We start from the raw sequence: 24,129 nt of genomic DNA, 5'->3' as shown, positions 1-24,129 counted from the left end.
CTTTTTAAAAAATAATTAGAAATGGAACCGTTGAACCAAATATTTTTTTAGGTGCATTTGGTTGGCAACAAGATTGCTGCACTGGAGACAAATTTAGATTGGTCTAACTAATGTGTAGGCTTCGTAATGAAAGGAAAAGTGAAACCCTATTGATAAGCCTATATATTGTTTTACGGTCGGTACATTTATCACCGCGATTTGTTGACAATATTTAGCTAAAAAAAATTATATTGATAGCAAGTGATTGGCAACAAGGTTGTTCTACTGGAGACAAAATTTGATTGCTCTAGCTATTATATAGGCTTCATAATTAAAAAAAAGTGAAACTATATTGAATAGCCGATATATAGGCTTAGGGCCTGTACTTGAATTACCACTGAAGCCGATATATCGGCTTACGGTAGCGAAAGAGTTAAAGACAGGGTTTATTTTCATTGGAGATTGAGTGTATGTCTCAATAGCTTAAAATCTTCCAGTTAGAAAAACCAGAATACATTGAAATCAAGGCTCAGAGGCTAACCATGACACTAAACCATAAAAATACTCATTTTAATATTATCACCAGAACTATATCGAATGCGAACTTTGATTTTTTGTAATAACAAAGAAAAACAATTTTACATAGTAACTTTACGTTGTTGTTATTGTTATATGGAACAATACCATTTTTTAATTTCTTTTTGGCATAAGTAACAGTAATAAAACAGCAAGAAAGGCGCACAGCTAATGGCTAAGTCCTGGCAGTTTTTGTCTAAATTAGAAACAATATAAATGAAAACCTAGAAAGAAAATGGAAGAAAGTCAGATTGTTTTATCTGGTCAGTACATATCTATCCTCAACCAAGAGCAAGCCAGGCATTGTAGCATTATTACGAAACGCAATATCAGACTCTACAAGAAAAACGACAAATGATGATTAGCTTGCATTTATGTTGGCCAAGGCAAGTTAGACAGTACATGACAAGTTAGACAAAGACATATGAGTAATGCTTGTAACCAGTGCCCGCATGTGGTTTACAGTGATTGATGAGATTAGCTCTTTCTCTGAACTAAACAGCCAACAGGTATGAGATTACATAATGCCATACACTCAGCTATATACAAAGGGATGATTAAATAATGCTCGTTACTAGTTTATGACCTTTATTTTTTGAACTGGGTTCTATGTTTGGCTCTGAAAGCTAAAGCTAGCTGGAGACAAAACATGTCCTGCAAGACACTGGAGAACTATCAAGCAAATTTTAGTCATTGAATTTTCTGATGCTACCCGCAAATTCGTTGCAAACTAGCATATTAATGTGTATACGAATGGCTTCATGATTTTGCATGTACCTCTATCATGGTTGGTTAGCCAATCTTCAACAAAATGTTCACAAACAAAAACAAGGCTAAGTCAAAATAGTAATTTTCTCTCAAATAATCTCTGCTACTTTGAATTTTTACATAACCACATAAACTCATTCGCACCCATGCGCGAGTTAAAGCAAATTAACATGCGTTTTTATGACGTTGCTAGGCACTCAATGCGTGTTAACTCGCGTCTGAAATTTACCAACTCCTTGCATCGTTATTTTTATATTATAAAATAATACTTTTGATTCAATATAAAGGTAAATTTCTGGCCAATCAGACAAACTTTAAAATATGCTTCTGTGACGTCTCTGGCAAAATCTATAACCAGATTAGTACACCTATCTCAATATCTACCAAAACCGGAAATCATCCCGCCGACTTAAAATTTTATCGTTCATGTTATTTTTTTTCAACTCTATGAGTGATTAATAAATATGCAGATTGAGAAGGTGTAAGACATTGAAAAACTGCATAAATCAAGTTAAAACATTATTTTTAATGTTTCAAAGTTTTTATTAACTTTTAATTTTGCCAATTTGAATCGTTATGCTCGAATAAAAATGCATTCTTCACACTGCCAGCTGTAGTCAGACTGACGTTATCTTTCAGTTTCGATAGGATCAAATTGGTTTTTAGAGCTGTCTATGATACCTGAAAAGTCAAGAACAGATTTATTGAACATAGTTTTATTATTTGAAACATTTTCATGAAGTTTTATTGGTGTTATATTGGCATATAGATTTGCTATGCTTTTGTGTGAAGAAAAAATTCAAAGTTTCTCGAGAGGAAAAATTTCGAAGTTTCATGATTTTCGTGTTCGTGACTAACTACACATGTATAAATAATCTTTATAACTATATATTGTCTGTAATAAATAATTAATTTCAGTCAAACTTTGTATATTTTGCAATTTTTATGGAGCAAATCTAACTTTCTCTCAGCAAATGACAATTTTGAAAAGTGGAAAATTCTGGAAAATACCTTCTTTGATGCATGAATCTACATAAAAGGGATACAAGTTGTTTGTATGAATACAATATAATTTAAAAACGTAGACTTGACTGGCTCTTGTGAAATTTGAATGAGTAAATTATCTCAAGTTTGTCTTTTGTAGTAGTAATTTGAATTACGGCAACCTTCTGAACTTTTTGAAAACCAGCGGTATCTGGGGCTAATTGCCTAAAAATAAGGCGGGTGCGAATGAATTAATATCATTCAATAAAATCAATAATATGAAAATCCGCCGACAAAGAATTTTTCTCATGTCATGCATATATAATACGCTTCACAAAGCCCTGCAATTATCAATTCCTGCAAATCACTTGACATTTTCACAGTTCGCTTCAGCTTTTATGACTATGGAGCTATTCTTGACTTGCGTGCTCTGGTGGGTTCCTGTCCCAGCTAAGTGTTTTATGTATGTATGAAGATGTTGGTTCTAGTGTTTCAGATTGAGTTTTATTATTCACAGGTGTGTTCTGCCACTCTCTAGCTAACTCTGCCCTACAAGCCTGACTCTTAGCGCTAAAAGTCACATAATGCGTGTATTATGAGTCTGTGATAATATTGCAAAATACTAGATAAACCGCAGTAATAACATTGGCCTTGCCTTGAATGTGGCTGCAGTGAATAACAACTCTGTCACATCTAGCGATACTATGACAACTACCTTTTCTGATTGCTATAACTTTATCTCTATCTCTTTCTTAAAGTATATGGAGCAATTTAAGTACTGTTCCATATACTTAAATTGTAATTACAAGTGAAAATCATTTTCTATCGTTTTGCAGGTACAACTACAAAAACATTGAATCTTAAATCTGAAGAATGGAGAGCAAACTTTTAAGAACACTACCCTGCTCATACTTAATTTAGCAAGTAGCATTGACTGAAACATGTTAGATATCCAGTGTTATATTTGAGCAGCCTAATTTAATCCATGAAACCAGAATAGTAATCGTGATATTAAAATACAATTATAATTATTTCCATACATGCATTAGTCCATAGCAGGCATAGTCGTTGAGTATTGCACATCTTTCAAGCGACTAATCCCAGCATTTATTCATTCTGCTCCAAGAATTCATGTAGCAAAACTCGAACTCAGAAGTCAAAGTTCTAGCCAACACAATAAAAATACTCAAACTTTCTAATGCCAAAATTTGAGAGAAGATAAACTGGCATTTTCAGTGAGTATAATTGCTCAAGACAAATATTAGGGGAGAAGTGGGATATATGGAAACAGGAGATACATAGGTAACCCCATCATTAGAAATTGTTTATTTTAGTTTTCTATTGCTTGTATAATATTGTTCAATCAAAAAATAGGTCACTGCTGCCATCTTAGTTCCTGTCAAAGTGAAAGTGTCAAGCATGGAGGTAAGTTACCTTTCATCAGTACTGTTTTGTAAATTTACTTAATATTCTAGCAGGTTTAACATGCAGTAAATGAATGACGTTCACTCAAATTTCTGTTTTCAACATAAATAAACATATTTTAATCGATTTGAGACAAAATGTAAAACTAATATTTAAATAACTTGAGAGTTATGGCACTTCACAAAGGTTATAAGCTGGGGATACATGGGCCGTTAAGGATGAGGATAGTTTTACCAGTTGGCCTAACTAATCTACTGCAATAAAGTGCATACACGGATAGATGGGTCGAGCAGCCAAGTATAATTTTATCATAACCCATTCAATTTACGCTTTTAGCAAATACCATAGTTTTATAAAAAGAAAACAACAAAAAGCTATACGTCAAATATTGTTATGGGTAGTGCTGTAGATAAGATAATAAATGAAAAGCATTCAGTTGTATGTATAGCCAAAGATCATGAAATTTGCCCTTATGCCCAAGTTTCCTCAAGTGGTGGCCCCTGAATCCTCCATACTGACCCATGCATCTTTTTTCTATAATGATAGATGGCCCATTGACTTTACTATATGCAATTATTTGAATGCAGTTGAGAGAGCAAAAGTAAAACCATGTTCACGATGCTCTTAACCAAGCTCTAAGAGCATGCAAAATTATAAATACAACAATGCAAAAAAACCTTAGTTATTTCGCAATACAAATGTAACTCTTTTATTGGCCCAAGTATCCTACTTCTCACCTACTCTGTACTAACAAAAACCAACCACAATACAAGGACAGCACTAGGCATGATGGGTAAGGTCTATTGGTTAGGTTATTGAAAGCTGGCTGAAATCATGATTGTTAAATACAGGGTTTATCTCTATTCGAGGGTCAGTGTATGTCTCAATAACTCAAAACTTTCAAATTAGACAAAACACAGAACATTTAACTCAAGGTTCAGAGGCTAACCAGGATACTGCACCATGTAAATATTCATTTTAATGTTATAACTAGAACTATATTGGTTGCTAAATATGATTTTTGGTAATTAAAGAGAAAAACTATTTTAAATTGTACTCTTTTTGCTATTATTATTACTATATAAAACAATGTGAATATTAAATTTTCTGTTGGCATAAGTAACAGTAACAAAACACCAAGAAAAGCGCACAGCTAAAGGCTAAGTCGTCGCAGTTGTTGTCTAAATTAGAGACCATATAAATGAAAACCTGGAAAGAAAAAATGAAAAAAAGTCAGATTGTTTTATCTTGTCAGTACAAAACCCCAATCAAGAGCAAGCCAGGCATTATAGCATTATTACGAAACACAATGTCACACTCTACAAGAAAAAATGGCATTTGATGATTAGCATGTATTTATGTGGACCAAGTTAGAGAGTACATCACAAGTTACACAAAGACACATGAGTAATGCATGTAGCCAGTGCCAGCCAACAGAGAGAGCCCTGTTGACAGTGATTGATGAGATTAGCCCTTTCTCTGAGCTAAACAGCCAACAGGTGTGAGATTACATAACACCATACACTAAGCTATATACAAAGGGATGTTTAATTAATGCTCGTTACTAGTTTATGACCTTTATTGCTTGAACTGGGTTCTATGTCTGGCTCTGAAAGCTAAAGCTAGCTGGAGACAATACATGTCCTGCAGGATACTGGAGAAATATCAAGCATATTTTGGTCATTGACTTTTCTGATGATAGGCTACACGCAAACTCGTTGCAAACTAGCATAATAATGGGTATACAAAAAGCTTAATTATTTTTAATGTACCTGTTTCATGTTTGGTTAGTCAATCCTCAAAAAATGTTTCAAAACAAAAGCAAGGCTTATGGCAAAATATTCATTTTCCCTTAACGAATATATGCTACAGTCAATGTTTACATAACTGGAGCAGATATCACATTTCTATACGGAAAAGTTAACTACTGCTAACCTTTGCTTTGAAACGGTAGCTTTGATTAGCATATAGTACGAAACTAAATTTTGTATAAGTATTACAATATAAATTATATATTCTTTCAGAATTCGATTAAAAACTATTTCTGTAAACCATTTTTAATTAAACATTTGTTATAGATCTTTGAATCACTTGAATTTTTTGATAAGTTGGAAAACTTTGGGATTTTAATGATTTAACGTAAAAATCATGCATCCGACAACCAGCTAGCAATGGAAAATTATTCAGTGATGCATATCTACTAATGTCTACCAATGATCGCAACACTCGATTCCATAAAATCGCTTGACATTTATATAATTTGCTTCAGTTTTTATTACTACAGAGGCTTTCTTAGCTTGTGCGGTCTGGTGGGTTCCTGTCCATGCATATACTGTTTGATCGTACAGCATCGCAAGCATCATGGCAGTGACTTTATCTCTAAACATTCATAACAGCTCCTCTTTGCTTTTTTCCACTTTGCTTTTCAGTTCTTATATGATTAACACATATGTAAAGTCAGATTGTCTGCGTTGAAAAACATGAGTATGAAGCAAATGTTAGGCTACAGTCATCCAAGCTTTCATTAAAAGTCGTATATTTTTGTTACTTTGGATGGGCGAAAACAACAAATCCTGTAGTCTAATGTAGTCTCCAACGTTCGATGTAAAGTAAGATCTAAAACAAAAGCACACACACCTGCTGCTTTCATTATCTGTTTCATTTTTTAAATACAGTTTTATCCTACTCACGTTGGTCTAAATCAGAAACTCGCTGCCACATAGATCTTCTGCCAGCTCGATTGTCCTCCATTGATAATACTTGCACTAAAAAGCGTTGCTGACATTAGAAGAGTTAGATTTGAAGCCTTAGGTTTGATATCTACAACATGAAGCTCATCAAGCGATCACTCATGCACGCCGAGTTCACGCAAGCGATATTAAGTCCTACAGAAAGAAATGTGGTTATCAGCGCAATTAAATTAGGTTGATGCCCATACGCAGGTACACAATTTGTTTAATTTTTTGGCTGTTGAATACACAAAGACTCGGAGTTTACACAGCTGTCTGCAAGTCCGAAGCAGGCCTTACCTCAGCCTATGCAGAAAAAGTAGTGTAACTCTGATGATTTCAATATAACAGAGAGAGTTTACTACCAGGCATGTACATTTTTGATGGTTTTAATTGATACGCTACAGCACGTACACTAATATGTATAGACAATATACACATATGTTTAAAACAATAGCTTGGAGAGACTTGCCAAATGATTGGTTTAAAAGGCAATGATGAAAGCGTGCATTAACTTGAGCACAATTTTTAAAAAACAATATTTTTGTATTGTATAACATGTTCTAGGACATACAAGTTTGAATCATACAAGTGATTTTAATGCCTTGCCAACCCCTTCTGGTAAGCTCTGCTAACTGATATGCCTATGGGATTTATTTGAAGATCTTAGGGCTTTCTGCAATGCTTAAAAAACAGCACACAATTCACAAGCTATTGGCATGCGAATTACATCATGACTAACTGCTTGTCAATGGCACAAGTTTAAAAAACACTGTAACATTAAGCGGCAATAAAACATTTTTTTCAAATCAGTCAATTTGAGGTTAATTACGTGATTGTATCAACATGCTCTCTCTACGGCGACAAGCCGTAATGGAGAGCTAGCTTTAATGATGAGAAGTTGTGGTTCATGTGACTCTATTTAACCCAACTGGCTCAATGTGAAGTCTGAAATGGGAACTGCATGACATGTAAATCAATATAAAACAGTTGCAAATACTTCTAACAATTTAAAATATACATATTGGTTCAAATTTTTTAGAGGCAACTGAAGTGAATAGAATTAGCCATAAATAGTGAAATAAACATGAAATCAGAAATAGGCAGTGAATGTAACAAATCTTAATGTGTGTAAAAGTTCAACAGTTTGCTAAAAATGAAATACACAAAATAATTGAGAAAAAAATTGCCTTTTTGCCTTCTGTGGCTCGTCTTGGTAGAATAAAATTGAAAATATTGTAGACTTTGAAACTTTAGAAAAAAAACTTTATAAACTTAGAAACTTTATCACCAATAGGGTAAGCTTGTTAAGCCATATTGCTCGGGACAACAACTGCCGCTTTACTGACCAGGTCTAGAGAAGACAGTAGACCAAGATGAGCCGAGAATGCCAAAAACTAAACAGAATTAGTACACATCTCGGTGCCTAAAATAGTCCTAGTCTCAGCCACACCAATCGCCGCAGAAGCAGCAGCAGCTCTCAAGCTTATTCATCCCAGCAACCAAAGACTGGAAAGATCATTAGTATTTATTAAAAATGTACCTGTTTTATAGTAATGACACATCTGTTGAAGTAATTATCTATTACACCCTGAAAACAAAGAAGTCAGGTGCTGATGTTTACGAGAAATATGTTTAAGAAATGGCTAGAAATAATATAAGTATTTAAATTTATTACATATATGTTATATGAGTTTGCATTAAATAAAAAATCTTAAAAATTCATTGAAAACATTTTACTAAAAGCATTGGAGTAGGCCTATGTAAGAATGTCAAGGTTCGGAGTTGCAGTAAAACTGACATTGCGTTAATTAGTGTCCCTCTGGCAAAGCCTGGAGCCGCTACTCCTACACTTCATTTGCTGTTAATTTCTTTCATCCTTTATTGACCAGGAGAAACTCCATAGCTATTGCATAATTACTCTCTTATTGAGGGTCTAAAGTGCCAGATTAGGCATTCACTGAGTCCATAGATCACTGCTCGGCAGTGATTAGTTCTAAACAAAAATTGGTAATTATGAAACACTAAATTAAAAATAATTAATAATAATGGAACAGTATTGTATGATTGAACAATCTTCTGCCAACACAATTGGTTTGAACTATTATAGCAATAATAAGTAAGAGTTATTAGCAGAGACCATTGGCTAAGAGAACTTTTCAAGATTGGCTGCAGATCTTGTCATTGAGCTGGGTGTATTTGGGAATTGAACAGTAACTTGCAGTTTACAGGCCAGGCGTGGTAAATGAACAGGCAATCACTGTCCAAGAAGTATATGGAAATTATGAAAAATGTCAAAATTACAATGGAGATGAAAATGAAAATTACAATCCTAATTCTTCTGCAAAATTGTGAAAACAGCTCCTACCAAATAAACGAAAGAGCGATGTTTAGTTTAGTCCAACCTTGTAGGGCCTAATTACAAATAATTGGATACCATTAGCGTCTCTTGCCCATAAATTTTATCAAATCAAATTTTAGGTTTGATTTCCATCTAACAATTAAAGCCAGTTAAGTACCTGATGAATAGATGTTATATAACCCACTTATAAGTTATTGGCCAAATTTTCTGTAACAATTTCATTAAAATTTGCAAAATATGTTTGTTTTAGTTGTTTGTGATGGATAGTCAAGCTACCTAATTGCAACACAAGTATGATTGCATCATAAAAGCATCATACAAAGGGCTAGTGCTTTTACTCCTACATATACTTGTAGGTAGCTGGTATAATGATTCAATTTTGAAGTAGCCACCAGGTTATGTCTAGATTGCATAATGGCAATTTTGTTGAGTTTCTGCAGTGTCATAATCTAGGGCATATTCTAGGCGTTTTCTGAATCCTGCAGGCTCTTGTTCATGCACACACAATTTTCATAACAATATCTTTATGAACCTATAAAGTTCCAGATAATTCAAAATGCAAGTAATTTAATAAAAAACTTTAATAAATTGACTTTGAAACCAAACTTCAGTTTGTTTTTACAACTTCCACTAGAAATTTATACTTAGAAAACACTCGGTACTGAAAGCATGTATTTTACTTGCAGTGTGTATCCTTCAGGCATTTTAAATAGAGCTGGGTACTATGGTGGCTGATTGCGATCAGCTAGAAAACTCATAATCTCGACCCGATATTTTCATAATCTCGGTTCGAGAATTTACCGAGGAAGGGTGGGGTTATTTCGAATGGGCAAAGGTTAAGTTAGTGAGAAATTGAGTCAGTAATCTTTTTTTTTTCAACATAATAACACACACATTTTTAAGGCAAACCTTTAATAAAGAATATGTCATGTTTTTTGTTGCCTTCCTTTTCACAATCATTGACTCACGAGACGGTAACATAAATAGTTACAGTAAAATGAAATAGAATCTTCTCAAGCTTTCAGAATGGTAATAAAGTAGACAAATGTTTTAATGCGCATTTCATTTGTTCAGATCATAATTGTAACGAGTCAGTATTTTTTGTAATATCGCGTTACAAAAGTGCAATCATTTTACAACAAATGTTAGAAATTTATAATATATAAACGAATACGGAAGAATTACTGGTATACTTTTGAGAAGATTTTTTTTTCGTTTCGTGAGCATGTTACCATTTTTTCTTAACACGGAAAAAACTATTATAAACCGCTATGTAAATGCATTATGTTACTTTGATGAAATGTTTCATATTCTTAATTAAATATTTGCTATGAAAATACATGATTTATGTTGATAAACAAAACAAATATATTACTGACTCAATTTCTCACCAGCTAAACCTCTGCACTTTCAGAATAAGCCCATCTCTCCTCAGTAAATTCTCCCCCGAGATTATGAACATCTTGGGTCGAAATTACGACATTTCTAAATGGCCGCGATTAGCCACCATAGGGTACCTATCACAGTGCCCTGCTTTTCTCTGCAAAGACTTACTTTATTCACTGTCTAAAGGCTGGTTCACACTATATAGCCATGTCTCGGTGTTGTTATTTTGACATTGATCGTCAATTATGTGAACCGTGAACTGATATCATTGACGAAGCATCACCGACACGTCGGGAAAGTTAGCAGCTGTCCAACTTTCCCAATGCTTCGCCGAGCATCGGCGACCACCTTTTAAATGTGAACCATTGTGGTGATGGTAATTCACAGTCATGGATAGCGTGATCGACTCATATCCATTTATGATAGTCGCTGCAAGACTAGTTTTTTATTTTGCATGCGAAAACCAAGAGGTTTCCTTGCAAAAATTTAACAAGATAAATGTCACAGGTATTTCTTGATGCAAATGCAGTTGGGTTTGTGATAGTGTGAACATGGTTATCACCGACAATCGCCAAAGTATTGTGGCATCAACGCTGAAATACAGCGATATAGTGTGTTTGAAATAGTTTGTGTTGAAAATGGTACTGTACCCCTTTTCTGCGACCATACATCATGATGGAGCCATACTTGTTTGTGGAGAGACTCAATGTCTTAGTAAGGCAACTCTTGCTTATTAAGCCATCACACCTGTGACTTTAGCTGACCCTGTATGCCAGCTGTTTGCACTAATTATGCATCTAAGGACTGCCCTATCTGCGCTGACCATGGCAGTCAGTTGTTGTATGAACTTGAAAAATAAGTTTTTTGCTTGAGAAACGTATCTAAGAATATACATTTCACAACCTATAGTTTCAACACTTTGTTATAACTCAAAAATAGAGGGCCTTTGAGATAACTTTCTACCTTTGTTATGTAACAGAATTGAATAATATAATAACTTTGGCTACAAAATATAAATATTTTTATCAATATTTTGATGAATACTTCTATAATTAACTGCAAAAATACTTCTTTGGTCGTTCTATACAGTCATGTTATTTTTGATTATGCATGGCAGGCATGTACTATTATGAGCCAGTGGTGATTGGCGTATCATCTAAATAAAGCCCTACATAATGCCTTCAGCATTTAGCGTTGATGCAGCTATGTTTACATGCAGCTGCAAGTAATAATTTAATATATCATGACTTTTACCTCCCGTGATATTGAGATTTTGAGGTCTACAAATATTTAATTCTCAGAATGCTTAGGGAAAGATAAAGCCGTAGCTACTATTCCATATGCTGTATAAAATTATTCATCAACTATAATTGTTATAATTAATTCGGTAGACAATTAAAATAAAGTTAGCTGCAAAATGATAATCTATAGCAATTTCTTTAATAAATTTAGTAAATAAAGTTATTTAATAAAGCTATGATTAAGTTAGTTCAGAGTAATTTTATAATGAGTAAGCAATTTATTTTTGGTCAGCAGCATGGCAATAGATTAAAAGGACATTGCTAGACCTGAAAAACATCATAAAATAACTTCTACAAAATGTTATAAGTATTGGCTATACTTGGCTATACTATACCCTATTGATATTGGCTATACCCTATATTGGCTATACTATACCCTATTGATCTTACTCACATTCTAAATTAAATGTTTTTTTTGTCGATGGAAAGTATTTTATTTAGCCATGACTAGTTTCTGTATTTAATTTCAAACATGTTTTGTCAGAGCATGTCCTGCAAAAGCTTTGCTTTTGTAGCACAAGATTTGACAAAAGCTGAAGCTTTTGCAAGAACAACTTTTGCTTTTGTAAGATAAAAGTCAATTAATTGATACATAATTGGAATGCTTGTTTCATATGTTAGCTGTAGCCACGCCAGTGATTACTAAAAGAAGTGTTAATTTACTTCATTGCAAAGTTACAGTTATTGTTAACCAGTTAAATGGCGTTGTTGGTTGTTGTTTGACATAAAGGATGCAAGTATCAAGGGTATATTGAAATTTGAAAGGCCATTCATCCAATACTTTACCTGAGTTGTGAGATTGTCTATACTGATAGTTTAATTTAAGCTGCATCTTACTCCTTTCTCATTGTTTAGCAGGCACTTTAGATACTAGACAATACCAATATATTATTTAGCATTACCATATTACGCATAATTGGCATGATTCGAATAATTCAAATGATTTGCAAGTCGAATTACTTTGCAATAGAGCTTTTCAATAAACACCTGTCCACAGCATTTAACACCAGCACTTGACCCCATAGGTCAAGTACTAGCCTAATTAATGACTCAATAAATAGCTATTCAGTCTTGTCACAGCTAAGCTTAGCAGCGATCGTTCGGAACATTGGCTCATTGAGATTGCTGAAATCAAAGTAAAAACGACTGAAGTGTGAAAATGTTTAAAATGGAATAGCCGTGATATTCTGATGCTCATGATTCGCAAGTGCCGTTTCTATGATTCGCAAGTATGATGGACTCGATAATGTTTTGCAGATTGAAAACTCGCTTAGCTTGCAGACTTATGCCGTTTCCATGACGCGGATAACTTGCGGATTGGCTCAAACTCGCGATTTATGCACATCATGGAAACACAGTGATGTACAGCTTATTCATATAGAGAGTGAATTTTGACAAAACGATTTAAGAAACAGAAGAAAGTTGACATGATTGATTAGCCATAGCTTTTATTTCTTCTTCATTACTCATATATACTGCCTGTCCCAGGCCATTGTTAATCTGTATGCAAAAAGTTGATATCATGCTTGTACTACAAGATAAGCGAGTTGAATAAAGTAATCAGAAACATTTTTGTGAGATAAAATCACACAGGATCAAAATACTGTCTGCTTTTGGTCTAGTTTTCGTTAGAGTTTTGACTTGGGCAAGCTAGACATTACTGAGAATCGGTCAACTACCAATATATTTTATTACAATTCTCTACATTCTGAGCTTTGCAGTAAAAGTCAGAAGTCATCCCTGTTAACAACAAAATAATGCAATATTTTCATGCAACATGACCCGATTCATTGACCCTCCTTTTGAGTAAGGTTGCTGAAAATGTATTATCTAGAAAACCAGTTTGCCTACACAAGAAATCTTAATGGTGAGGTTTACCAAAATTATATAATGTAACATCAATCAATGTCATACTTTTGCAATGCATGCTGTGCTGTTCAACCTCGGAAAACCTTTTAACAGTTTGTTGCAACACTTTGCATTGAAAAATGGTTTAACTTATTTACTGATGATGTACGGAGAATAAAGTATAAGCGAAAGTAGTCATCATATCAGTTCTGCAAGATTGGTGTTGAGCAATTGTCCATAAATCGAGCAATACTGCAAAATAAAAGTGTTCATGACTTCCAACTAATAAAAATATAGCAACTTGATGGGTACATTTAATACATAGCCTGCAACATCAATACAACCTACAATGTGACCATTAAAAAATGAATTATTACTGTAGATTAGTAAGTTTTATTGGTGCCCAGATATAAAATGCCTAACAATGGCCGTAAATGTTTGTCTATATTTCTACTCAGTTATACAGCCATGCTGTATGCAGTATAACAACAATTCAAATTTCACTACCGCGCATTATTCATTATACATGCAGTAACTATTTTATGATGCGTAGAGAGCAGAATCCGTACAATGGTGGTATTTGTTACAGCGCATTAGGTAGTGCTGGATGCTGTGAGAGTGTTGCTTGAGTGAATTTTTTGTGCTAGATGCAAAAGGAATTTTTGCATCATATAGTAGGCATCACTTTTGCACCACACATCCTACAGAAATGTGCAGCCGATTTTCGTGAAAACTCTTCACAGAATCAAGTACAATGGACCCTCACCATGTTATTTTAATTCATGTTAGTGTTAACACCGTAAAGCAAATAATTTGTATAGAGGGTGCAAAAACCCAAAAATAGTATCTAATAGAAATATACTATAGTATAAATCGTTAAAATTATGTACACATATCGTAAATACTAAAAATTAGTAACAAAATAGTATGTTAAACATAGTTACCTAAATTAAATTTAGTGTCATCGGTAGTTATTGTCTGCAATGAAATCTAAAATTACTACGTTATATGTGCAGTGTATCCCGAAGGAATTTCTTACGTTCGAAGCGGGTGTGTAACATAGTGGAAAAGTTGAATTTAACTTAGATGAATGTAGCTTACTAATAATAGGATTAAAGCTAAGGTTTAGTATGTATTTTTAACTACTATACCGAACTTTAACTTTTTCCTCGCTAGAATTTTGTCACTTACCTGTTTCTGGATTCGTTTTCACAATAACTTATAACAATTAACCGTAAGCTGAACAAGGTCGAGCATTGTATCTATTTCATATGTTGTTAGAGAGATTTAGTTGAATACATGTAGCATATCAGTGTAGCTGTTATTTTGAGATAATCAGTACAATGACTGCCAAATTTGAACTTTGAGAAAATTTTTGGTTAATTAGCATTGTAAAAAATATTTTTTTATGAAAAGGGTGGAAGATCATTATGCTTACATTACAGAGCAAAAAAATTGTAAAACAGAGAAAAAACACTAGAACACAGTGTATTGGACTTACATCAGTGGACTTTAATGCAACCACAACACAATAGAAAGAAGTGCTGCTCAAACCTGATATAGAATAAGAAGCACACAAGTTAATCATAATCAGCATGTTGCATATGGTTAAAAGAGGATTTATTATAGTTCTAATAAATAATGTTGATGAGAATCCATTACAGAGAACCCAACTTCATCTATTGAATTAGTGATACTACTTTACTACTTACTTAGAATTGATATTGTAGTTTGACCCTGAGTTTATGACTTTGTTCAACATACAGTAGCTTCTGACAATCACTTTAGTCTCTGGAAAGCCTGCAGTGTCATTTGGTTCAGAGTACCAATTTCAAACTAATGCTTAGTTCCAATACACATTCACTTTTAAGTTTTAAAGAACGCCAGTTTTTGTATGCATGAATTGCTGGGTTTTTAGCGAATTCATCCAGGAAGTAAATGTGTAATAGATCACAATGGACAGTTTGCGGTAGCACCAAAATTACAGTAGCAGTAAAAGCCTACTCATATTAAAAGATTTGATTGCACTGAAATATTACTTGGTACTGCGCTGTGATGACACAGTGTAGTGGCAAATTGTTACTACCATTGATACAAGGTAAAATATGTGGTAAAAATGTTATCTCAGCATTACAGCATCTACTGAAATGTCAGTATCTAGGTCGTTTCCAAATGACATCCACCGCTTTTATTTAGCTACCAATTATGAAGCCTGGTTATGTAATGTTAAACCAACGACTCATAACACTGAAAATCCCTCTCGCTACCCCTTTTATCTAGCTAAAGTCTGTAAATCATAGGCCAATCGTGATAACATATAATGTCCTATGCATATATAACAAAGTTATTCACTGCAACTGCTTGCTGTTTCATTTAATTTTTTTTCATATTTATTAGATAGCGCTAAGAAAAGCTAGAAACACTACACAAGTTTTGTTTCAGATTGATGATGTTTGATAGGTATATAATTGGGCTTGATGTACCTCGAGTTTTTTGAATCTCTGTTGTCTAAAGTACGTCAACAGACTATCCTGCATACTATGCCGCAACTTTGATGCCACAAAACATCCTGATCTCACAAAAGGTTTGCTATTAAAAGTTGTTAAGTTTTTGAGTCATTATAATCGCTCTTTTCTTTTATTTCCATACAACATCACTTGCTTTTACCAATTTTTCCATTAGCCGGTAAAATAAACTTCATACCAACATGTCAATATCATGTAACTGCAAGGTTTAAAGACAAGGTCACAAAACATTTTTATGTTATTCTAATCACTTAGCTTTGGGGGGGGATTACGTTATTCTTGCAGATTAAGCGGATTAACAGTTGACATAAAACCATGGTCAGGGTTGTCACCATTATGAGAAAACATAACTACTGATTAATGAGCACTGCACTCACTTGTGCTTGGATATAAAATTCATTGCAATTTCAACAATTGTCAGTCTAGACATCTATATAGTTGCATTAGCCGTGCAGTGGCACTAGTAAGTGTGTCACAGTCATGATTGTACTGGGTTCGCTCCCAGGAAAGCACTTGTTAACAGACCACTTGATGAGTAGTATACATAGTTTGCTTTGCTGTATTGTTACTCATAAGCAGTCGTACTATAAAGTACAAGAAATAAACATTGAATAATACAATATTGCATGACTAACAGTACATAATTGCATAATAGTGGTTTAAAAATTACCATGCAAATATGATTTGACAAAGAATGCAGAAATAATAATATGACAGTAATACTTGTTACAAACTCACACAAGATTTTGCTTCCTTAGAGCCAAGGAACACCTAGATAAACAGGTGCTACATTGCACACATATAATATAGATTCTGTAGCAGAAGCTAAAAAGAACAAAAGCAAACTTTAAAATACAGATACTAATTTAAAATACTACATGCATGATAAAATGCATTCTTCACAAAACAATTAAAACACAAGAATAAAACAAGCATTATTTTATGTACTTACATAAATTGTATAGAAATATCAGTCCAGATGATAGGCTACTGCTGTAGTAAGCAATTGCTACATTTTAAAATGAATAATATGTATAGATAAAATAGTTTAAAGTGTGTAAGCAGTAATTATGGATGCTTACACAAAGGTGTCTGACTGAGCACTGACTCAGTGACCTAATTTAACTGAGCAAGGCAGCCAAGAATGTTTTGTGGTAAACAATGCTTCCTACCTAATGACAAAAACATATGTCATGATTCATTTCAATGTTTGACCAACAAGCGCTGTAAACTATCCCAACACATCGGGGAGACAGGGGTTGGTCAAACATGGAAAGGAAAAAAAATAAAGTATGGATAATACTAGCCTACTGATAATACATAATAGTTGCTAAATGTAATATTACAAACAATGGTCACATGTACCACGATAAAAATTGAGAGTAGGTCAATCAGTTCACCTATAACAAGTTTTAAAAGTAACTACAAACTACAAGAATTTATGCGACTATAATGCAGATAGATATGATGAGCAGATGATCTCAGATGCCACCTACTGTTCCTCTACTGGTATAATGAGAGCTAACTTATGCACACTACGGGTTATAACTGTGTCAGGGCTACCGCTATATGTTTTAGTCATTTTACCTGACCTAAAGTTCTTGTAACATATTGAAACAAGCCTTACAGTATCATTACTGTCTGGATGTGTTTGACATACTTCCGCAAGATGGTATTGGGAACGCAGCGCATTTGAGTCCTTAACCATCACTATGTCACCTATCATTAGATTGCGGGTTTTCTTATACCACTTAGATTGATAAGCCATAGTGGGAGCATACAGCTCTACCCAACGCTTCCAAAACTTATTGCAAGTGCTGTTTACTATTTCTGCACGTGTTTTGATAGAGTCCACCGTCATGGCAGCATCACCTACACTGTTTGAGTGTGCTCTACCTAATAGCAGGGAGTTTGGTGTAAGTAGGTTGATTGTGGAATCCTCACTTGGAATCCTTCCAAGTGGTCTCTCATTCATGATATTAGCTGCTTCCGTACAAAGAGTTAGAAATTCAGCAGGGGACAACCTTTGACCACCTGTACTGAAAGCAAAACATATCTTTGCTGACCTGATTAAGCTTTCCGCTGCGCCTTGGTACCATGGACTGTCAGCAGCACCAAACACCCATTGTAGTCCATGGTCAGCACTTGCCTTGTAGATCATTTTTTGATCCAAACTGTTCCATAGCATTCTGAGCTCTTTCTCAGCATGTGTAAGTTGTGATCCAGGATCGGAGTAGATGACCGATGGCCACCCACGTATATTTGTGAACCTTCTCAATGCTAAAATAAAGGAACTTGTATCGTAGCCAAACACAGCTTCTATGTGCACCGCTCTTGAAGCGAGATCAGTAAAGATGACACCCCATGCCTTTCCGGTGGTACGTTTCTGTACTTCGCCCCTTACAGGAAATGGGCCGAACAAATCGAGGACTATTTGGCTGAACGGTAGTGCCGGTGTCAATCTTCCTTTGGGGAGCTTACCCATTTCTTGGGTTAATAATTGAGGGTCTCGGATCTTGCATAGCCTACAATTGGTCTTTACTGACTTGGCTAACTTTGTGCCTTGTGGGGTCCAGTAAGCATGACGGAAGCGTGCCAATGTCGCATCACGTCCTCTATGACCACCTTCCGTGTGAGCTTCATCCATGAGCAGTCTTGTGTAAGGGTGGTTGGTTGGTAGCAACTTGAGAGGTGGATCATCTGAGCCCTGTTGCAGAGGGTTATTATCTCCCATCCGCTCACCTATCACCCAGATTCCATCCTTATTTATAACTGGTTTCAACCTTGCATACCTACCACGTACAGCCTGTTCAAGATCAGCCTTCATTGTAGCTTGTACATCCTTGATAATGAGTTTTTTGCTCTCTTCAAGGTGTTTGACTGTAATATTGCAGATTCTGCCAGCTTTGAAAGATCTGCCATCTTTGATAGCTAGGAGTCGAGCGAAGACCCAAACAAGTCTCTTGTTGGTCTTGCACCTGCTGTAATCTATACTCAGTTGATGGTTCTGAGTAGCTTTAGTCTGGTGGGTGTGAACAACCTTCTTTTCACCAGGTAGAGGCTCCTGTGGTTGACCAACTTCATGAATTGTCCTAGTACCCCATTCTACTTCATCTTTGTATAAAAAGTCTGGGCCTCTTCACCATGAAGTAACTGGCCCTAGCTCTTGAGGTCGACGACCTCTAGTTACCCAGTCTGCAGGGTTGTCTTCACCTCTGATCCATCTCCACTCACTCATGTCTTTACTTGCTGCTTGGATCTCTCCAATTCGAACACCTTCGTAAAGCTTGAAACGAGTAGATTTCTTTTTTAGCATACAGAGAACAGTCTCCGAGTCAGTGAGATGCACCACTTTGTCAAACTTGATTCTCATTTCTTTCCCAACGATCTCTCTTCCTCTCTTTGCCAGTACTGCTCCATTGAGCTCCAACTGGGGAGTTGACAGTTTTCTGATGGGTGCTATACGAGATTTGGCAAGAACAAATCGACAAAAATAAGACTCATCTCTCAGCCTCCAACGTATATATGCCACAAAGCCATATGCTTTGTCACTTGCATCGCTAAAGATTACAAGTGTTGGGGACCCTTGAGCTCCCTCTGGGGTGAGGCAACGACCATACTCCAATGTGTTGAGTTCGCACATATGAGTAAAGAATGCTCTCCATTTACTCCTAAGTTGATCAGGGAGGGGCTCATCCCAACCTATGCCTAAGTCCCAGGTGTCTCTAAGATACATTTTGCCGGTTACTATGAAAGGACTTAGTATGCCTAGTGGGTCGTACAACCGCATCACCTGTTCAAGTACAAGACGCTTAGTAAGGATACGAGGAATAGCCTGCGAGACTTCATTTATATCCAAGTCAGGTGCTGTGTGCTGGCCTCTGACCTTCTTTGAAAAGTTTAATTTTGGCTTGAAACTTATGGTGTCTGAGCACCCATTCCACAGCACACCTAATACTTGCATGCTTTTGTCCTCCCCTTTACCATTGAAAGTCCAGCCTTTAATCTGAAATCCTCCTTTTTTTAACACTGTAGTTGCATCATCAGCTAACTGATGAGCCTCAGAGTCATCACTAACTGACTCAACAATGTCATTCACATACATGGACTCATTGAGCAGAGTAGCTACCCTGGGAAACTTCTCTTTCATCATTTCAGCAGTCTTGAGGATCGCCTCAGTACTAATTGCTGGTGCTGGGCGGTCACCCATGTTGACCCTCGTTATTGCATACGTGTCTGGTTTTTTAGTAGCATCCATATTGCGCCACAAGAATCGATGGCAATGTTGTTCAGTGATACCAATGTGTATAGAGTTGAACATTTTCCTTACGTCACCAATGAGGACTGATTTGCCCTCACGCCATCTTATCAATATGCCCAGAAGAGAAGAAATGTAATTGTGTGGGCCCTTTGCGAGGGCCTCATTGAGTGACTGTCCTTCAAAAGTCTGACTAGAATTGAAGACAATTCTGACTGGTGTAGACATGGACTTAGGGTTTTCTACAGCCAAGTGGCTGATGTAAAAGACTGGTCCATTCCACTCCTCGAGCTCTTTGTCGGATAACTTTCTGGCGACACATCTGTCTAACATGTCCTGTATCTGTTCACAGTAGATCTGCTTCCACTGCTCACCCCGCTTGAGCAGGGACTTTTCTGTACTTCTGAGAGTTGCAAATACAGCACTGTAATTATCTGGCAGAAGTTTTGGATCTATAAGCCACGGGTATTTAGTTACCCATGCTTCAAGCTTTGGGTTATAGCTGAGATTACTACGAATTATTTCTACCTCTTGTTGTTCTCTAAATGAGTAGGTGTGCCCCCTTATTGGGCATTTCCCACATTTGCAAGAACCACATCGAGGTTGGATTTCAAGTAACCATCTCCTCACAGTGTATGAACTTCTCTACAGTGTTCATTTCTGCCCGTGTCAGACAAGTCTGTGCTGACTGCTGAATTGGCAAATCTCCTTCTACACAGGAAGAGCCAATAAGATTACTAATCACTGGCAGCTGTTGCAACAGTGGATGTGATCCTTGGAGGCAGTTTCCAAAAGTGCCCTCCATAAGGCTCAGATGTGACCCTGCTTTGTCTATTTCAACTTTTGGATGGTGACCAAAGTAGTCGTTCCCTAACAGGATATCCACAATACCACCCTCCTGAACTAAAGCAGACAGATCTTTCCGATGAGGAAAGAGGGACTTGAGGGTTTCAAAGTTCAAGCTAGAGACAGGGCTAGTAATTTCATCCATGCAATAAGCAACTATCGAAACTACTTCTCCTTTACTGTTTAGCAAGTTGAGCCTGTAGCAATTTGTGTGATGTTCTGTTACAACATTACCTACACGTGTGATCTCTAAATGGGTGGTGCCCACCTTTTTAGCTTTCAACCTTTTGACAGCATCTTTGGAAACATAAGTGGCGTTTGAACCGCCATCAAAGAAAATCATGGCTTGCTGTGACGATCCAGCAACATGCACTTCCTGTATTGGAAATATAGAATGTGAAGAGCCTTGTCTAGCATGGCTCGTCGACCTTTCATCCTTAAGCGGTTGAACTGGTTGACTGCTAGACTTTCCTTCAGGTTTAGGGTTTTGTGCTGCTCCTCTACATAATAGAGAGTGGTGGTCAGTTCTCCCACACCGGTCACAGGGAGTCTGGTCAGGACAGTCCTGACGCCTATGGCCTTTCCCACACTTGAAGCATGATTTGTGCTTAGACAACAAAGCTATCATATCTTTTCTCAACATCTTCTTGAACTTGTTGCACTCCATGGTGGTGTGCTTTGTTTGTGCATGAGTGTGGATCAGACAAGGAGAATAGTTGCTATTAGGAGCCTTTTCTGCACTAGCAGCATGAGTCTTTGTAGCAACCCTTCGTTCTGTCTTCTCCTGCCATTGTCGATTAGAGTTTAGTTCAGAGACTTCTCTAACGCACATGTCCCTTTCTTCCTCCAATAACTGCATAAAACTAGTGAAAGGGTGGATTCTCTGTTGCACAGTCATAGACCGGTAAATGCGTAACCAGTCACACCTGATAACTGAAGGCAGCTTCCCTTTAAGTATGTCAATTTGGGCTCCAGTAACAGCAGACAGCTGTTGTACCTCTCCCAAATGACTATAGCACAGTTCCACAGTGTTTACAAACTCAATTAAGCCTCTGGTATCTCCATCAGAGAGAGGCTTTAGTTTGTCAAGATCAGCAAATGCGAACTTAACTGCTGCACTTGCATCTGAATACAGGTCCTCTAACCTTTTCCACATGCGCTCATGCGCCATTGGCTGATTTGCTAAAATAGCCTTAACGTGTGTGAGAGCCTCGCCTTTCAGGCATTGCTTCAAGTTCCAGGCCCGCTCTTCCTCAGATATACACTCCGAGTGAGCATATGAGAGCCATACAGCCCGGAATTCGGGCCAGGTTCTCCGGTCTCCATTGAATGTAGGAAGGGCGGCCCTTTTGAATCTAGAGTCTCTATTACTACCTACAGGTGTATTTCCATTATTGTTACTATAGCCCCTATGCGTAGAAAGGGTAGATGTGCTGATATATTGACCAGGAAGTCTGGTGCCTTGATTATATGCAGCTGTTACACTAAGGTTTAATGTACGCTCTGTACTACTAGGTGAAATGTTACCTGTTCCTATTAGTGGAGTGCTGCTAAGAAATGAACTCTGTGGTCTAACAATGCTAGGAGTCATGATACTCATTGACCTGTTGACATCATTTGATGCTTGACTAAGCTCTGCATTACTCATCTGTTGTGGCAGCGTTGTCACCTGCTGTGACATTGTGGACCCTAATGACCTTTCAGGTATAACTTGCAACTGAGTGCTTACCATCTGCCTACCTACAGACCTCATAGTCTGCAGTGGTGCTGGACCACTGTCTACACCTAGTGTCATAGAGCTCTCACTTGAGGCTACTTGTACATTGACATGATTTGAACTACTCGAGTTATTAGGCATAGAGCTGGTTGTGGCTGACAGGTTTGGGTGACTAGAAGTGAGTGATGAGGTAGCAGCAGAAAGAGGTAGAGCAGGTGTGAATGAAGTTAAACCAGTAGCGATAATAGAGGATTGAGTGCTGATATTGTCATTAGTGGCAAGTGAATCACTTTCTGTGGTGCTAGAATTTTCATGAATACTCTCAGCAGACACTGTCTGATGCAACTTAGGTACATGTGACCCCTGTTTGACTAGCATAACCTTATGCTGAAGAGAGGTAATGTATGTATCTACACTAGCATAAAAAACGACTATAGTCTTTTACATCTAGTTTAAGCATAGTATTCACTTTAGATTTAACATCACGAATGATAGATTCAACTTCCCTAAAAACAACATCGCTTCCACTACAAAGTTGCTCCATCAAAAATTCCGTTTGGTCAAGCAAAACCTCAATATCTTTCTGTAAAACATTAGCTTCACAACACTTCATATCGCGCTCATAATGTATAACTGCACTAATAGTGTCATCATAATGCTTTTGCACGTGTTCAAAATACTGCGGCAAGTCAAGCTCATTAACAACTTTATATGAAACAAAACTGCTATCTAAATCTTTAGTTAATAGGTCACAATACAGTTCATGTAGACTCGTGAACTTGGAAAGTTCATCGTCCAAGAGATCTACCAGTCTGTCTATATCTTGCATAGGCTTCTTGCGAGATGTAGCATTAGAAATCTTAGTACTTATGGATGTCACCTTTGATTTAGAGCGGCTTCGCTGATCTCTCAGTTGAACGAGCTCTGTTTCCATGATGATGGCTTGGCTTGCAGTCTCAAAATCTTGTTACTGTACTGGGTTTGCTCCCAGGAAAGCACTTGTTAACGGACCACTTGATGAGTAGTATACATAGTTTGCTTTGCTGTATTATTACTCATAAGCAGTCGTACTATAAAGTACAAGAAATAAACATTGAATAATACAATATTGCATGACTAACAGTACATAATTGCATAATAGCGGTTTAAAAATTACCATGCAAATATGATTTGACAAAGAATGCAGAAATAATAATATGACAGTAATACTTGTTACAAACTCACACAAGATTTTGCTTCCTTAGAGCCAAGGAACACCTAGATAAACAGGTGCTACATTGCACACATATAATATAGATTCTGTAGCAGAAGCTAAAAAGAACAAAAGCAAACTTTAAAATACAGATACTAATTTAAAATACTACATGCATGATAAAATGCATTCTTCACAAAACAATTAAAACACAAGAATAAAACAAGCATTAT

At 36.3% G+C, this 24,129-nt stretch overlaps 1 protein-coding gene and 1 long non-coding RNA gene across 2 annotated transcripts; both read right to left on the bottom strand.

Annotated features, from left to right (window-relative positions):
* Positions 1-16,424: 16,424 nt before the first annotated feature.
* On the bottom strand, positions 16,425-17,181 carry LOC137395055 (uncharacterized). Its single transcript, XR_010978435.1, has 2 exons — positions 16,836-17,181; positions 16,425-16,708 (listed from the first exon to the last, which is right to left on the bottom strand). It is a non-coding gene; the product is annotated as an uncharacterized lncRNA (long non-coding RNA).
* A 194-nt stretch (positions 17,182-17,375) lies between these two features.
* On the bottom strand, positions 17,376-23,638 carry LOC137394335 (uncharacterized). Its single transcript, XM_068081051.1, has 4 exons — positions 23,463-23,638; positions 20,772-23,119; positions 19,074-20,593; positions 17,376-18,947 (listed from the first exon to the last, which is right to left on the bottom strand). The coding sequence occupies exons 1-4, from the start codon at positions 23,636-23,638 to the stop codon at positions 17,376-17,378; spliced, it is 5,616 nt and encodes a 1,871-aa protein (XP_067937152.1).
* Positions 23,639-24,129: the final 491 nt, after the last annotated feature.

The sequence above is a fragment of the Watersipora subatra genome, chromosome 4 (genome assembly GCF_963576615.1).
Source record: "Watersipora subatra chromosome 4, tzWatSuba1.1, whole genome shotgun sequence".
Lineage (NCBI taxonomy): Eukaryota > Metazoa > Bryozoa > Gymnolaemata > Cheilostomatida > Watersiporidae > Watersipora > Watersipora subatra.
This window is presented reverse-complemented; position numbering and strand designations above follow the sequence as displayed.

Excerpts from the sequence above, each read along its gene's own strand:
- LOC137394335 (XM_068081051.1), bottom strand. The coding sequence starts at position 23,638 with ATGGAAACAGAGCTCGTTCAACTGAGAGATCAGCGAAGCCGCTCTAAA. Across the intron at positions 23,120-23,462 it reads TTCACGAGTCTACATGAACT|TGTAGATACATACATTACCT; the intron begins GTATTGTGACCT and ends TTTTTATGCTAG. Across the intron at positions 18,948-19,073 it reads AAGACAACCCTGCAGACTGG|GAGCCTCTACCTGGTGAAAA; the intron begins GTAACTAGAGGT and ends GGTCAACCACAG.